At 35.3% G+C, this 16,858-nt stretch overlaps 3 protein-coding genes across 3 annotated transcripts; 1 reads left to right on the forward strand and 2 right to left on the reverse strand.

Moving 5' to 3' along the window:
• Nucleotides 1–2,108: 2,108 nt before the first annotated feature.
• Nucleotides 2,109–6,596, forward strand: LOC130025355 (olfactory receptor 52E2-like). The gene is made up of 2 exons (XM_056116314.1): nt 2,109–3,012; nt 6,568–6,596. Exons 1-2 carry the CDS (start codon nt 2,109–2,111, stop codon nt 6,594–6,596), a joined length of 933 nt encoding a protein of 310 aa, XP_055972289.1.
• Nucleotides 6,597–6,973: 377 nt separating this feature from the next.
• On the reverse strand, nt 6,974–7,909 carry LOC130025354 (olfactory receptor 52J3). Its single transcript, XM_056116313.1, has one exon. The coding sequence runs from the start codon at nt 7,907–7,909 to the stop codon at nt 6,974–6,976; it is 936 nt and encodes a 311-aa protein (XP_055972288.1).
• A 7,372-nt stretch (nt 7,910–15,281) lies between these two features.
• LOC130025351 (olfactory receptor 51A4-like) lies at nt 15,282–16,223 on the reverse strand. Its single transcript, XM_056116310.1, has one exon. The coding sequence runs from the start codon at nt 16,221–16,223 to the stop codon at nt 15,282–15,284; it is 942 nt and encodes a 313-aa protein (XP_055972285.1).
• Nucleotides 16,224–16,858: the final 635 nt, after the last annotated feature.

The raw sequence follows: 16,858 nt of genomic DNA on the forward strand, positions 1-16,858 counted from the left end.
CCTTGCACGCAGCCAACATGACCGACCCGAGTTCAATTCCTCCGCCCCTCTCAGAGAGCCCGGCAAGCTACCGAGAGTATCTCGCCCTCACGGCAGAGCCTGGCAAGCCACCCGTGATGTATTCGATATGCCAGACACAGTAACAACAAAGTCTCCAATGGAGACGTTACTGGGCCCGCTCGAGCAAATCAATGAACAACGGGAGGGCCTTTACCTTTACCTTTACCTGGATATAGAATACCAGAATAATACCTAAAGGATAATATTAAAGAGTGCAATATTTATTCATTATAATGTACTTTCAAATACGTCACGGGTAGCTTGCCAGGCTCTGCCGTGTGGGCGAGATACTCTCAGTAGCTTGCCGGGCTCTCCGAGCGGGGCAGAGGAATCGAACTCGGGTCGGCCATATTGGCTGCGTGCAAGGCAAACGCCCTACTGCTGTGCTATCGCTCCAGCCCACGTATTCGATATGCCAAACACAGAAACAACAAGTCTCACGATGGAGACGTTACTGGGCCTGCTCGAGCAAATCGATGAACAACGGGAGAAATGTGAATGTACTTTATTGAGATAATGTTTTTCAGCAGTTTCTACAGCATTATTTTATATTTCCTTTTTTTTTTGGATCACCATGAGATACAATTACAAAGGTTTCATGTTTGAGTTTCAATCAAACAGTGATCAAACACCCATCATTCCACCAGTGCACATTCTTCACCACCAATGTCCCCAGTATACCCCTCCTTTCCAACCCTCCCAATGCCTCCATAGAAGACAATTTCCTCTATACTCTATACTTTTGGCATTATGGTTTGCAATACAGATACTGAGAGGTTATTAAATTTGGTCCTTTATCTTTCAGCACACATCTCCCACCCCGAATGATTCCTTCAACCATCATCATCTTAGTGATCCCTTCTCTATTCCAGCTGCCTTCTTTCCCAGCTCATAAGGGGACAATATTTCTTGTATCTACTGTCATGGGTGTTAGTTTCATATTATGTTATTTTATGTTCCACAAATGAGTGCAGTCCTTCTGTGCCTGTCCCTCTCTTTCTGACTCATTTCACTTAGCATGATACTCTCCATGTCCATCCACTTATGTACTGGCCAGGTTGTGGTGCTGCCCAGGTATTTTATATTTTCAATGTTACTTTCAGACTTCTACAATACATGCATCCATAATACAACATCACTTTCCCAAGGTCCCTTCTGCCCCACCCCTCCATCTCCTTGTAGCTTGAGTTCACTGTTCTGTCAGAACTATCTGAAGGTTTGTTTCCTTGCTTATTACCTATTCCCTTGCTTTGTTTCATTATAGCCCTTATGTGGACAAAATGATTTATATACATGCATAATGAAATACTGCAGTTATGAGAAAAAGTGAAATTTTGCTATTCTCTGAAATGTATTGAATTGGAGTGAATTACATGAATCAGAAGGATTAAAAACATCCCCCTAACTTTAGCTTTGTTCCACTGAAATTTTTGGAATCAGTAAAGGCTACGTCAATAGGTATAAGAATTATTCATACAACTACTTTCAACCATCATATTTTAGTAGTCACTATGTTATCCTTGGAATCTTATGAAATATATTTTCAATAATTATCTAAAAATGTTTAAATAACCACAGAAATATAAGTTTTATATGCATGATAAATTACATGCTTGTTATCTTTATTCCCTAATCTACTACAATTTTATCATGTTATTTGTCTATATTTGTCTTCCATCATTTGTCTACATGGCTTTTTTCTAAAAAAAAATGCTTTGTAATATTTACCTTCAGAATCATATATCATTGAATGACAAAGAATACCTCATTTTTATTTACTTTATTTGCAATCACAGAATATAGTATCTGTCCTTTCCCTTATTAAAAAAAGAGGTTGGTTACTATTGCATCTAGCAAGAAAATATACAATTGTTTCTGAAAAATACTCCCCATTAACTGAGTAACTGTTTCATATATTTTTACTGGTAAGTTAAAAAAAATCTTTGTTAATATTTTGCTAATTTTTGTTCATACATGTTCAGGTCTCCAAAGTTACAGAAAACTATAGACAGGTTGTATTTCTGAAGACTTATGCATTTCCAAACAGGATGTCACTTTCCAATGATACGCAGTACCACGTCTTCTTTTTGTTGCTGGGAATTCCAGGATTGGAAGCATTTCACATCTGGATTGGCCTACCCTTTTGTGTTGTGTACCTGATTGCACTCTTTGGAAACCTCACTATTATATATGTAATTCAAGCTGAGAGCAGCCTACATCAACCAATGTTTTACTTTCTGGCTATGTTGGCTAGCATTGACTTGGGTCTCTCCACAGCTACCATCCCTAAGATGCTTGGGATCTTCTGGTTCAACCTCAGAGAGATATTCTTCGAAGCCTGCCTTACCCAGATGTTTTTCATTCACAAATTCACACTCATGGAATCAGCAGTCCTCTTGGCAATGGCTTATGACCGCTATGTGGCCATCTGCAATCCACTTCGGTACAGCACCATTCTCACCAATAAGATTGTTTCTCTAATTGGTCTTGCTGTATCAGTGAGGGCATTCATTTTTACCACTCCATTTGTATTTCTGATTTTGAGGTTGCCTTTCTGTGGGAATCATGTCATTCCCCATACCTACTGTGAACACATGGGTCTTGCTAGACTCTCTTGTGCCAGTATCAAGATAAATATTATCTATGGCTTATGTGCAATTTGTAATCTTTTGTTCGACATTGTAGCAATTGCCCTGTCTTATGTCAAAATCCTCCGTGCTGTATTCCGTCTTCCTTCTCGGGAAGCTCGACTCAAGTCCCTTAGCACATGTGGATCACATGTATGTGTGATCCTTGCCTTCTACACACCAGCCCTCTTTTCATTTATGACACACCGTTTTGGCCGAAATGTTCCCCGCTATATTCACATTCTCCTGGCTAATCTTTATGTTGTAGTGCCACCAATGCTTAACCCTGTCATATATGGAGTCAGAACTAAACAGATATATACTAGTGTGAAGAAAATATTACTACACAAGCAAGTAGTAGAAAAAGTAGGACATTAGTAATGAATGCTAATATATACTTGTATGAAATTTAAGTCAATGAAAGATTCATAAAATTGTTTAAAATATGTTCCTCTGTTCACTCTCTTCTATATTTAAATGTTTAAATTACCCATTTCTTTGACTATAATCCAAAAGAATTTGCTGTTTTCTATTGTTTTCTATGATTTTATCTAAAATTTTATGCCATATTTTATTTTCTATATACATGCCTGATATTTTATATAAAAAATTTGTATGCATCATGGGTACTAGATATGATGAAATTCATGTTATTTTTTTCAAAAGTAATTTTTTTTCAGTGTATACTTTCATAAGCTCCAGGTATTTGGAATAAAATGATGAGCAGACTATTTCCCCTAATTTTTCAGTTTAAAATTAAAACGCAAGCACAAATCATGAAATATCTTTTTTATCTTCTAATATCTTGATTATAAAATTTGTTTATATTCATGAATATCAAATAATTTAAATATGAAACAATTTTAATATTCATATACTACCAAGTAAATGTACACTTACTATAACTGTAATTTTGTCTATTAAAATTGCTCTTAGTTTTTCAGAATAATATATCACTTTAAATAAATAAATAATGAATTGCTTATTATTTACTAAGTTCTAAACACAGATGAGGGTGGGTCCAAAACAAAACAAAATAAAATGTTAAGCAGATGAAGATCACTTAAAGGTGCATGAAAGATGCAAGATGCAGCCTCCCACCACATACCCCACATGTAACTTTACAGGGTCTGGTCCTAGATGTTCTTGGTCATGACTGCGAACCAGTAGCACCCTTTTGGCAGGAAAGAACACTGAATCTGAAGGTTTTTTCAGCTTCAGGTCCTGAGCACTTCAAGGAACACACACACACACTCACACACACACACTCACTACATGTGCCACAAACATGAACACACATTAAAGAAAAAGTTGGTTAATCAAACTGTGCACTAAAATTACATTATGTTACATACTAAATTTAAATATGAAAGGGCAGAGAGCATATATTTAAACACAGAAATATATCTATTAACAAATTATGTGCATTGTGTTTAGTGGCCGTGCAACACATCATAAGACACTCCCTACCCATTTTTCATAATTACCACACCATATTTGATGGGGTTCAGACAGTAAGTAACAAATCATACAGGGAAATATATATATATATATATATATATATATATATATATATGCCTCTTAGAGAGCCCAGCAAGTTACCAAGAGTATCCCACCCACACACCAGAGCCTGGCAAGTTACCCGTGGTGTATTTGATTTGCCAAAAACAGTAACAATAACGAGTCTCATTCTCCTGAAACTGAAAGAGCCTCCAACATGGTGGTTTTGTTGGGAAAGACGAGTAGGGAGAGGCTGCTAAAATCTCAGGGCTAGGACAGATGGAGACGTTACTGGCACCCACTCGAGTAAATCAATGAACAATGGGATGACAGTGGTAAAGTGTTTAGTTACAGGGAATCCTTGGAAGTAATTAGATATTCCCTATGAAAGTTATCTTATTGAGAGCAAATATACATGTAAAATAGAAATGAACATAAATCTACAAAATAATGTACTTTAAAAGTATTTTATTAAATATTTCAATAAGATACACATCTCTTGATTATGCAAACAGATAGTACAGATGTACAAGTAGAACACATGAAGGCAAAGGAGAATTATAATTTCTAATTTGCTCAGACTAGAGTAGTTAAAAGCTAGTTTATTTTGAAATCTCATATTTTAACAATTTTAGGAACCAAAATAAAATATGTAAAGTAAGTAGATTTAAAATAGATTATATAAAAATTTAAAATGTTAAGAGGGACCAGAGAAGTTGGGTACTCACATTGCACATTACCTACCTATGTTTAATACCGGACACAACGTATGGTTCCCAGGTACAACAAGGAGTAATCCCTGAGCACAGAGTCAGGAGTAAGCCCTAAACATAGTTGAATGTGCTTAGGGCTTACTTATAAGTAGGACACTTATCAATATTTGTTTGTTTGGAATAAACAACCACATACATACAGAAAATATGATGAAAACAAAATATGAATGAGGTCAACACATTTTTCAGTTGATTAATGCGTTTCTATTCAGTCATTCTACTTCAAATTAATCTGTTTTAAAAAGTGAGAATATCTGGGCTGGAGCGATAGCACAGCGGGTAGGGCATTCGCCTTGCACGCGGCCGACCTGGGTTTGATTCTCAGCATCCCATATGGTCCCCTAAGCACCACCAGGAGTAATTCCTGAGTGCAGAGCCAGGAGTAACCCCTGAGTAATCCGGGTGTGACCCAAAAAGCAAAAAAAAAAAACAAAAGTGAGAATATCTGGCAGATTTTCTAATTTTGAATTACTGTAACTGTATTAATAGGCTAATATATGTTAAATAGCTATAAAACAAAACTTATCAAGATATATATAAATGATGATAATACTGATATTATTTATAAACCCAATAATCTTCATATTGTGTTATCAGAAAAAAACATATAGTTTGTCTTTGGAAAATAAAAGATAAAATAGGTGGTATTAAAAGTCAATCCAATTTTATCTGCATATATTTTATAAAGCATGTATCATAATAAAACTGAAATATTAAAAGGTCTCTATAACTTGTTAGAGCAGAAATACTTGTTTTATGTTTTCTTTAGCATCTCATTAAATTTCTGAAAAAAAGTAGAAAATTGTTTATCAATAAAGTAACATACAAGATGCATAATACCAAATGCCATAGTTTGCTTTTGCAAAGTCTTAATATTGAATCAACAGAAAGCCATTAGTTATATATGAAACAGTTCATAGTTCAAAGTGAAGCTTATACATTGAAATTAATGGAAAATTAGATATGGTTTAAGCAATATAAAATTAGGAACTTTGGATTTGGAAATGGAATCATTTAGGATCAAATGGATTGAAAGAACAAAGTTGATTAAAGGAATAGGTTAAAAAAAAGTCAGTGTATCTCACATAGCGGGTAGGGCATTTGCCTTGCATGCAGCCGACCCGTGTTCGATTCCTCCGCCCCTCTTGGAGAGCCCGGCAAGCTACAGAGAGTATCTCACCCGCACGGCAAAGCCTGGCAAGCTCCTCATGACATATTTGATTTGCCAATAACAGTAACAACAAGTCTCACAATATGTTGTGAGATATTACTGGTGCGCGCTCGAGCAAATTGATGAACAATGGGAGGACAGTACTACAGTGTGTGCAAGGTCACACTCATGTTTGTACTATACACCTTCAAGCAAAGAGACAGTCAGTGATATAGTGTTGTTGGTGTTAATTAAAAGTTCTAAAAATATATTTTGTCTTAGATATCATTCCATTGAATCTTACTAATTTGGCAAACATTTTACATCAATCCTCAGATTTGGTGGTAAGCTTTATGAATCCATTAACCTGGTGCTTTTGTTGTTTCAAAAGCATAATAAAATGCGAATCTCACAAGTTCAAAATTTGTGGTCCTTTGTTCTATTGATTTATCCCTAGGAAGTAGAGTGATTCAAATCATATGCTAAGTATAAAATAAATGAATAATGTGTCAAACATGTCAATAAACAATGAAATGAAAGCAGGACACAATGTCAGACTTCCAGTCTAATCTTTCTATTATGAAAGGATATAATGTGCTCATCCACAGAACAGAAACAGATATTTGCTACCAAAGGTGCCTGAAAATTTGTAATTAAAAACCTTCAGCTCCATTCCAAGAGATCATATGCACCTTTGATTTGAGATCCAAGACTTTAAAATTCATTAGAGAAAGTAATAATAAATCACCTGTATTGAATTCTGTCAGCAATAGATTAACAATAAGTGATAGTTATTAAGGCACGAATACACACATCTTTTTGGATAGAGTAACACTTCTATAAAAAAGAACAAGATAGAAGTACTATTTTTTAATAAATGCATGAAGCACTCTTTCTCTTATCTGTTTGGTCCTTACACCATAAATGATGGGGTTGAGTGAAGGTGGGATAACCAAATAGAGATTGGCAACCAGAATGTGAACATAGCGAGGAATGTGGTGTCCAAACCGGTGGGTGAGAAAAGAGAAGACAGAGGGAATATAGAAAACACAGAGCACCGCAACATGGGAACCACACGTGCTAAGGGATTTTAGCCTTGCGTCTTGAGTTGGGAGGCGAAAGACAGCACGGAGAATGTAAGCATACGAGATGCCAATCAGGGTCAGATTCAGAAGGAAAAGAGAAACCACAAAAAGCCCATAGATAGCATTGACACGGATGTTTCCACATGACAGTTTTGCAATGCCCATGTGCTCACAGTAGGAATGAGCTATTATATGAGCCTGACAAAACGGTAGACGATAGACAAGATAGACCATGGGAAGCATGAACAGGACTGGGCGAATGATAATGAACATACTGATGCCTATCAGCACACGTGATGTCAGGATGGTTGTGTAGTGGAGCGGTGCACAGATGGCCACATATCTATCAAAGGCCATGGCTAGTAAGACCTCTGCTTCCATACCAGTGAAAGTATGGATGAAAAACATCTGAGCCACACAAGCTCCAAAGTAAATCTCATGAGCATCAAACCAGAAAATACCCAGCATGCGGGGGACCGAGGTTGTAGAAAGAGCTAAATCTATTGTTGAAAGGATGGCCAGAAAATAGAACATGGGCTCCCGGAGGCTTTGCTCTATCTTGATGACCATCAGAATTGTGGCATTGCCCAGTAAAGCCACGAGATAAACAGAGCAGAATGGCAGGGAAATCCAAGGATGGACCTCTTCCAGACCTGGGATTCCAGTAAGGAAAAATGTGGTTGGGTGAAAACTGCTAGTGTTGTGGTGCATCATTCTGTCAATGGTCAAAGAAAACGAGATTTTCCTGTAAGGGAAAAATGAAATTAGGGTGAGGCATAAGAGAGAATGAATAAATGAATGAGTGAGTGAATGAATGAATGAAAAAAGAAGAGTCAAAGGGAAAATTTGCTCTGTCAACTGGTTTCAGCACAGAGTTAATCCCATATTGACTACATGAGAAAGCTGTTATTCAGTCATCCTGATGTCCATTTTTAGAAGTCAGGCCAGGGGAAATTTAATTTTCTACTTGGTGATTGAATTTTAATTCCAAACATGAAGGCTTAAAAGTTTTTTTTCTTTTTTGCTTTTTTGGGTCACACCTGGTGATGCATAGGAGTTACTCCTGGTTCATGCACTCAGGAATCACCTGGCAATGCTCAGGGGACCATATGGGATGCTGGGAATCGAACCTGGGTTAGCCGCGTGCAAGGCAAATGCCCTACCCGCTGTGCTATTGCTCCAGCCCCAAGGCTTACAAGTTCAATAAGAGTAAGTCACTCATTTTAAAAGAGGTTTATGGTATACCCTGGGAAATTAACTTTCTAGTGAGGGGTGCTAGAAATATGAACAATACACAGGAAAATTAATATATAAACAGTCACATATTTATTAAAGCAATTAAGTATAATAATTAATAAGTCTAGAAGTATGATATAATAAAAACCTGAGTTCTTCTGACCCTTCGTAATTCACTGATATAGTGGCATACGTGTAAAAGTTTTAATCTGAGCTCAGAAAGTTCTCACAGGTACCGAATATACTATGAGATTCACTCATAAGGCAAGCATTGGCCTCTTAATTTGTCCAAACAGGAGCAAAAGTAGCCACAACTCATGATTTGCAGATTGTGCAGAGTATCATTTGTTAAAGGAAGATAGAATACTGTCTGTTTCCATTTTTAAACTTAAATTAACTGTATACAGCACAAAAGTAGTCTCAAAGTGCCTGTCAATTTTAAAACTAATAAGGTGCCAATGCTTATCTGATTGTTCTTCTTGCCAATTCAAGACTCTGGAATTATGGGTAGCAACACTAAAATTCTGGTATGGGTTGGATACTAATGTACTTCTTTTATAGTTATCTCAGACAGTAGTACTTTAATGAATAATCAACTCTTTGCAATGATACAAAGGGGCTGAAGCCTTTATATATAATACTACAGTGGGTAGGGTATCTGCCATTTGTACAGCCCACCTTTTATGATCACCTGAGCCCCATCAAGAGTGATCCCTGAGCTCAGATACAGGAGTAAGCCTTGAGCACCACCAGGTATGGCCCCCAAACTAAAAATGAAACAAAATCACAAAACTTTAGGTAAATTAAAATCGTCAAAATCCATCAAATCACTTAGAATAAGATAAAGAAACTTACCGTGAGGTATGTAGTACAGCAGTTGTACTAAAAAGTGTCATACAAATCCTTCTTTCTTTTTAAAATTCTTATCAAGACTTAGATATTTTTTGTTGTTTTTGTTTTTGAGCTACATCCTACAGTGGTCAGGGGTTACTCCTGCCTCTTGGCTCATGAATCATTCCTGGCAGTGTTCAGGGGACCATATAGGATGCTAAGGATTGAGCCCTGGTCAGTTAGGCAAAAATCTTACCCACTGAACCATCTCTCTGTCCCTTACCTTATTACTTTTAGTTCTGTTCTTTCCAAGTTAAAAGAGTCACCAAGGTGAAAAATAAAATCTCTGTCTTTCTTTCTGAGTTCAATTTACAAAACAGCTGTGTTTCCTTCCAGATGTGTGGACCCTAATATGTGTTTTATGGATGAATGGCCAATTAAAGACCATTGTTAGCTAGAAAGCTAATGTTCAAGGTCAAGGCTGTAGAATTCTTGCATCTTATTTTAGAGCAACTTTAGAAACTTACTTTCAGTTCTAGGTATCCACTAGTCTCATTCTTTTCTATAGTCATAGAAACGTGTTTCATCCATTGCACTTGCCAGGTTACTAGTAAATGCCAAGATCTTTCTAAGATATTTCAAAAATAATTTACCACCATGTATAAACATATATATTTTTCTCTGTATGCACAAATAGGTCTAACAACTCATTTCTCAATCTTTCCTTTTACTACCGCAATTATTACTAATAAGTTAGCAACTGATTCACATATTTCATTTGTAGAAATCAAGACACACAGCTTCAAGCAGCACAGAACTTACTCTCTTTCTGAGCAGTGAATGCAGTCATATTTATATGAATCTTCTAACACTTAAAGGCTATTTCTGAGAACACACTCCATATTATTTCCAGCCTTACGCAGAGCTCTGGGACTAAATCCTCAGAGACAGCTCACAAACTTCTATATCCTACTCTAAAAAGAGATAAATTCAAGGAACATGATTAAAAATTGTACTGCGTGTAAGTAAAAGTCAGAAGTGAGATTAAGATATGTATGTAATCTCTACTTGGCATATATGAAAACAAATATATCTCACACACCTTTGAATGTGGTCTAACTCCATTATTTACTTATTGTCTACAAACAATTGATTTAAAACAAACAGTGTAACCAGTATGGAAGACTACTGGATCTGAACTTTGGATACCTTACTCTACTACACAGTTACATTTGCAATTAAATGGGGTAAAAATAGTTGTCTCTTCAGTGGAATGATTTATAATCTTAATTATTGTGTTAGACACTTATGATAATTACAGCTTATTTTCAGTTTGTTGTTATCACTAATAATAAGTTTTAGAAAGTAAGAACAAAAACAGTATTGGTCATGCAAATTAAATTGAATAATAATTTCAATAATTTTAGTCAAAAATAAGTATTATTTTAAATAATAATTTCATTCTTTACTTATATTTTCCTGAAATACATGGTTATCATGGTTAATAATTTCTTTCTGTAATATTTGTATACTATCCGACTATAATATGATTTTCTGATTAAAATGCCTTGTTATTACATGGATGAAGTTTCAACAACTTTCCTAAGACAACATGTAAATTTAAGAAATAAAACTCTAGACTTAAAATATTTAAAAAGAAATATCTTCCACCTGAAATATCTGATCATTTCAAATACTGTATACAAACAATAAAGCTATTTTCTTAAATTGACAATATTTAAGTATGCTGGAGTCCAAAAATTGATAAATTTTTGTAAGCTTTTTATATTTCTCCCATACACGTCTTTGTATTTGCCGTTCTATTTTCATAGCAGTGCCTTTGAAGATCAAATTTTTAGCTAAGTTAAGTTCAATTGGCAAGTTTTTTCTTTTATGTTTTATATTTATAAAATATTTATAAAAAATTTTAAAATGAGGTTAGATGTAGAAATTTTACAGTGTGAGCGATAGCACAGCGGGTAGGGCGTTCGCTTTACAAGCGGCCAACATGGCCGACCCGAGTTCGATTCCTTGCCCCTCTCGGAGAGCCCGGCAAGCTACCGAGAGTATTCAATATGCCAAACACAGTAACAACAGAGTCTCCAATGGAGACGTTACTGGGCCCGCTCAAGCAAATCGACGATCAACGGGAGGGCCTTTTAATTTAATTTAATTAAATCTTTAAACCAAGTCTTGGTGATTCATTGTGAGTTATTTTATTGCTTCTGGTATAAGATCAAAATCAAAGCAGAACTTCATGTATGATAGCAATCCAACTGTTCCAGGGCAATTTCTTTAAAGCTCTATTTTTCATCATTGTTTGCTTTGAATACATGTTCTATGTCAAGTAGTCATTTACATACAGATTTATTCCTGAATACTTTAGTTTTTATGCCAACTTTGCACAGTCTTGACTTCTGTACACTTAGAAGGTTTGGGATATTTTGTTTCTAAATTATATATCTTAAGTTTTACTTTTTGCATTTTGTCCTAATTAAACCCTCCATTATAATCACCTCACTGTTTGACTACTTTAATAGGATACTATGAGTTTGTAACTTATAAGCAGCATCCATGTATTCCTTACAGTCCTGGAAACTTGTAAGGTCAAGTACTTGTAAATTACTCAGTCCTGTCTAGTGATGGCACAATCCCGGTATCATCTGTGGTGGTCTTTCTCCACTATAGATGAAAAAGGCCTTTATTGGGCTGGAGCAATAGCACAGCGGGTAGGGCGTTTGCTTTGCACGCAGCTGACCCGCGTTCGATTCCTCTGTTCCTCTCGGAGAACCCCACAAGCTACCAACAGTATCGCACCTGCACAGCAAAAGCCTGGCAAAGTACCCGTGACGTACTCAATATGCCAAAAACAGTAACAACAAGTCTCACATTAGACATTGCTAGTGCCCACTCGAGTAAATCGATGAACAACGGGAGGACAGTGCTACAGTGATACCATATTTTTATGTAGAAGGAGGAAAAATGGAGCACTCAGGCATCATTTACAAGAGTTCCAATCATGTGATATAATTACATTTCAATGGCCATTACTTCCAGCTCCACCACATTAAAGCTTATGTTTTTGATAAATGTGAAATAAATATTTATTTATAGCAAAAGTGAATACAGTTTGGACAACATGTATTTCCTATTTTCTGTTTGGGGAGTAAAAGTATTCAATCTTTTAGCATTATCAGATAATTGTTTTTATAATATTAATGTAGTTCTTCAAGGATTCAATTAATTGATTCCTCTATTATCCAAACTAAGATCATCTTATCTTAAATTGTTCTGTTTAAAGCATTAAAGTAAATTATAAACGGATATGTTCACATTTATATAAAACACATTTCTAGTTTTGTTCAAATAGGCTTCTTCTGTGATTTGTTCACCTTTTACCATTTTGTTTCTCAAATTTTTGTTTTTTGACCAGTTTTGGAAGTACCTAAGATTTACTTCTGACTTTATGCTCAGAGGACCATAAGCACTGTTGGGGAATTTTATATGGGTAGCCACATATGTACTGTGACCACACAATCCCACATCAAGATAATTCATTTTATTTTTTTAAGCAAACACAATAATAATATTTAATGACTTTATTTATAATAATAAAAATTAGAAGAATTTTTATATCCACAAGTAGAAAAGTGAATGTAATATTCTGATTTTATTAACAATATCGCTGAGTATCAAGATTTTAAACATGTTCCATATATATCAAATTCCTAGAAAAGAATAAATAATTAATAGAGTGGAGAACTTTAGTATGGGTTTTGCCAATAAAGATTTCAAATATTTTAGTCTTCTTCAATAGCATTCAGTATTATGACAATATTTTCATGAAGATATATGATCACTGTGAAATAATCTTAATTAAGGTTTTGTTTTGCCTAGTATAATACAGTGCTATCTTCACATTCTTTCCAACTTTTTTCCTTTTGATTGGTATTTGGCCCATGTAAGTCATTCTCATATTACGTGAAAATTTATAAATAAGTCAACCAAGTAAGTTTTGATTGTTCTCAAGACTTATCCTGACTCTATGCTCAGGGATCGCTCCTGGCAATATTCAGGGAACCATATATGATACAAGAGATTAAAATGGTGTCAGCAACATACAAGTTCAGTGCCTTAGCCCCTATACTATCTCTCTGGTCTGATGATGTCTTCACATTCTAAGCATTCCAAATAAAATTCCTACAGACCAATATGTCAATTGACTTTTTGCATCATTTTTTTCTTAAATTGTATTCTTGGTGTGATTTATTTCATGGATGCCATTCAATGACATATATGTAATTTTAGTAAAAAAGGTTTGCTTTGTATACATTTAATTTTATTTATTACTATAAAATTCCATTTTACAAAAACATCTAGAATGAAGATTTTTTTCCTTTTTTCACTTTTACCTTTATTTAGTAACAGCGATGCTGATGCCACCATAGGGTTTGGCCCATTTTCCAACTGACAATGACATTAAATTTAAAGGTAGAAGTGCCATGATTAATACTTATTTATTCTATATTCTACACCTTTTTGTCACCATATATGTTAGCTTCATTTGAAATAGTTATATAGGGGCTGGAGAGATAGTACACTGGGTACATTCCGGAAATGAGTGCCACTAGGAGTGATTTCTGAGTGTAGACCCAGGAATAACCACTAGGTATCACCAGATGTGGTCCAAAAATAAATTAAAAAGCAAGGAAACAACAAAAAAAATCCCTTGAAATAATTATAGAAGCATCATTGAGAGATAGAGAACTTGAGATGCTAGTAATCTCATTTTAGAGTCTCCCAGTTTTATAATTTCTAATCCAAATTTATGTCATTCTAATATCTTACCTCAGTATACTTACTCTTTTTAAAATAATATAGTTTAATGTCACAAGCAATGGAACTCTCTTATCAATGCAGAAATTTTAAATGGAAGGTTAATATTAATGATTATAATATTTATTAGTATTTCTAAGTTGATTGAAAAACGTTTCATGAAAGCCTGCTTTGATCTTATCATGTGATAATGTTTCATGGTTTTGTGACTCCTGAATAGTATTTTTACTAATGTTTATTTACTAAAATAAATGTATTAGTTGAGCATTCCCTATATTCATTTTCCAGAAAAATATATAATTGGTTCTTTGCTTTTCTAATATTTATTTTCTTTACAAATTCAAAATTGGCTAGAATTTCAGTGCTTTTTAACAAGTATACAATAAATAACTAGCATACTCTAGGTAGCTTAAAATCTCCTAATAAAAATAAAAGATAGTATCTTCTTTTCAAATTTTTCCATAGCAATATTTTATGTAAACAATAAAGGAATAATACTGCAGTTAGGGCCATAATAGTGGTCCATAAAAGATGTAATATAAGCTTAAATGAGTAACATAAAACCCAATATGAAAGTTAATAGATATAATTTATAAAATTTACTGCAAACACTTGAAAATTGCAAATGAATGCAATATATTCTTTCAAATATGTTTTCATTTAATTTCAGTTATTGAGATGATGTGAAGTTATTTCTCCAATTATACTTCATAGTACTGGAGAACATGTTGAACAATTTACTTGAAATGCAAAACTCATATATGTGTACAAAGAATGCGAATGTGTGTGAAATAACATCATTAGCCTCTGTTGATATTTCCTGAATTATTAGTCATGAATTTTTATTCCAAAATGCATGATTTACATATAAAATACATTGAAATTATCTAAATACGTTAAGATTTGGTATTCAAGTTGGTGTTGATAGACTGTATAAAGATGTAAAAAAGAAAAAGGAAGTAAAAATCAAAGTTATAAGTACTTAAATCATTTAAAGCTAAAATCTAAGCGTCTATCTTAGAATATTGTTTCTTTATTTAAATTAATAAAGTTTCATGAATTTACCAGTCATATGAAACATACTGTTGCATCTAATCTGACATTTTATTGTCAAACTAAGTTCTCTACATTAATTCAGAAATTGCCACATGAGCTGGACTTCCTTTAAAGCTGAATTTTCCCATCAAACTTGTTTAGCACATAATTTTGCAAGGATCAGATTTCTGATATGCTGACTTTTCACAGAGTACACAATTGGGTTCATTAAAGGGGGGACCAGAAGGAAGGTATCAGCTATTACTACCTTAATAACTGGAGAAACATTTTTGGCAAAGCGGTGAATAATTGCCAAAGTGACTATAGGCACATAGAATATCAGTACAGCACAGATGTGAGAAATGCAAGTGTTGAAGACCTTGAGACGACCCTTGTGTGAGGCAATTCCTAGAACAATTTTCAGAATCAACATGTAAGAGACAGAAATGCAGCACAAATCTAAAATAGCTGTTAGCGCCACAAACATTCCGTAGATGATATTGATCCTGTTGTCAGAACAGGCCAGCTTCATGACATCTTGGTGGAGGCAGTAGGAGTGGGACAACAGACTTTTCTTACAGTATTTCAGCCTCTTCAGAATAAAAGGAAAAGGAAACACCAATAAGATACTTTTAATTGTAAATATAAGACAAATCTTAACGACTCTACCAGTGGTCAGGATGGAAGTGTATCTCAGAGGATTGTAGATGGCTATAAAGCGATCCACGGACATGATAAGAAGAACTGATGACTCCATTGCTGAGAATCCATGAATGAAAAACTCTTGAGCAAAGCAGGCATCAGGGGAAATGCCAGTGGCATTGAACAAGAAGATTCTCAGCATTGTTGGAAGGGAGGAGACGGACAGTCCCAGGTCAGAGAAGGCCAGCAGGGAGAGGAAATAATACATAGGTTCATGCAGCGCAGTCTCTGTTTTTATGAAGAAGAGAATAGTGCAGTTCCCCAGGATTGCAATGAGGTACATGAAGCAAATTGGGAAGGAAATCCAAAGGTGAGCATGCTCCATCCCTGGAATCCCAATGAGGAAGAAAGTAGAGATTTCCACGACCGAAGTGTTCATGACCGACATTACAGGAATGTGAGGCGCTCTGGATATGGTTCTTAGAAGAGCCTTTCTGCATGACAGAAATTACTTAGCCTTAGTTTAGATATTATTTTTAGTTTTTTGATCAGTGTAAATCTTGAAATTCCATTCATACTAAAATTTAGGACTATAACATTTATTTTTAAAAATAGAAGAGATAATTAATAAACCTCCTGCACGGAGACCTGAATTTTTCTCAGCATGTCATGGTCCCAGAACACCAATGAAAGCAAACTCAAATATCGAATCAGGAGAAGCCCTTGAGACAACCAAGTGATCAACAAAATAAGCCCAAAACAAAATGATATGTAAAGGTAAAGGTAAAGGCCCTCCCGTTGATCGTCGATTTTGCTCGAGCGGGCCCAGTAACGTCTCCATTGGAGACTTTGTTGTTACTGTGTTTGTCATATGAATACTCTCGGTAGCTTGCTGGGCTCTCCGAGAGGGGCGGAGGAATCAAACTCGGGTCGGCCATGTTGGCCGTGACATCTGTCACCCCATTGATCGCCAGGGTTGATTCGGCTGATCTGGCTGGCTAGGCGGGTGTCCCCTTCCTCCCTCACCGCTCCATGTGCGTCCCTCCCGAAGCTGCGCGCTCAGTCGAAGAGGACGGCCTTCCC

Source organism: Sorex fumeus, unplaced genomic scaffold (assembly GCF_029834395.1).
Source record: "Sorex fumeus unplaced genomic scaffold, SorFum_2.1 ptg000030l, whole genome shotgun sequence".
Classification (NCBI taxonomy): Eukaryota; Metazoa; Chordata; class Mammalia; order Eulipotyphla; family Soricidae; genus Sorex; species Sorex fumeus.

Bases quoted from the DNA above. Each gene is read 5' to 3' on its own strand.
- LOC130025355 (XM_056116314.1), top strand. From the start codon at position 2,109: ATGTCACTTTCCAATGATACGCAGTACCACGTCTTCTTTTTGTTGCTG. The intron at 3,013-6,567 runs GTGTGAAGAAAA...ATTTATCCCTAG, and splicing joins AACTAAACAGATATATACTA to GAAGTAGAGTGATTCAAATC.
- LOC130025354 (XM_056116313.1), bottom strand. From the start codon at position 7,909: ATGATGCACCACAACACTAGCAGTTTTCACCCAACCACATTTTTCCTT.
- LOC130025351 (XM_056116310.1), bottom strand. From the start codon at position 16,223: ATGTCGGTCATGAACACTTCGGTCGTGGAAATCTCTACTTTCTTCCTC.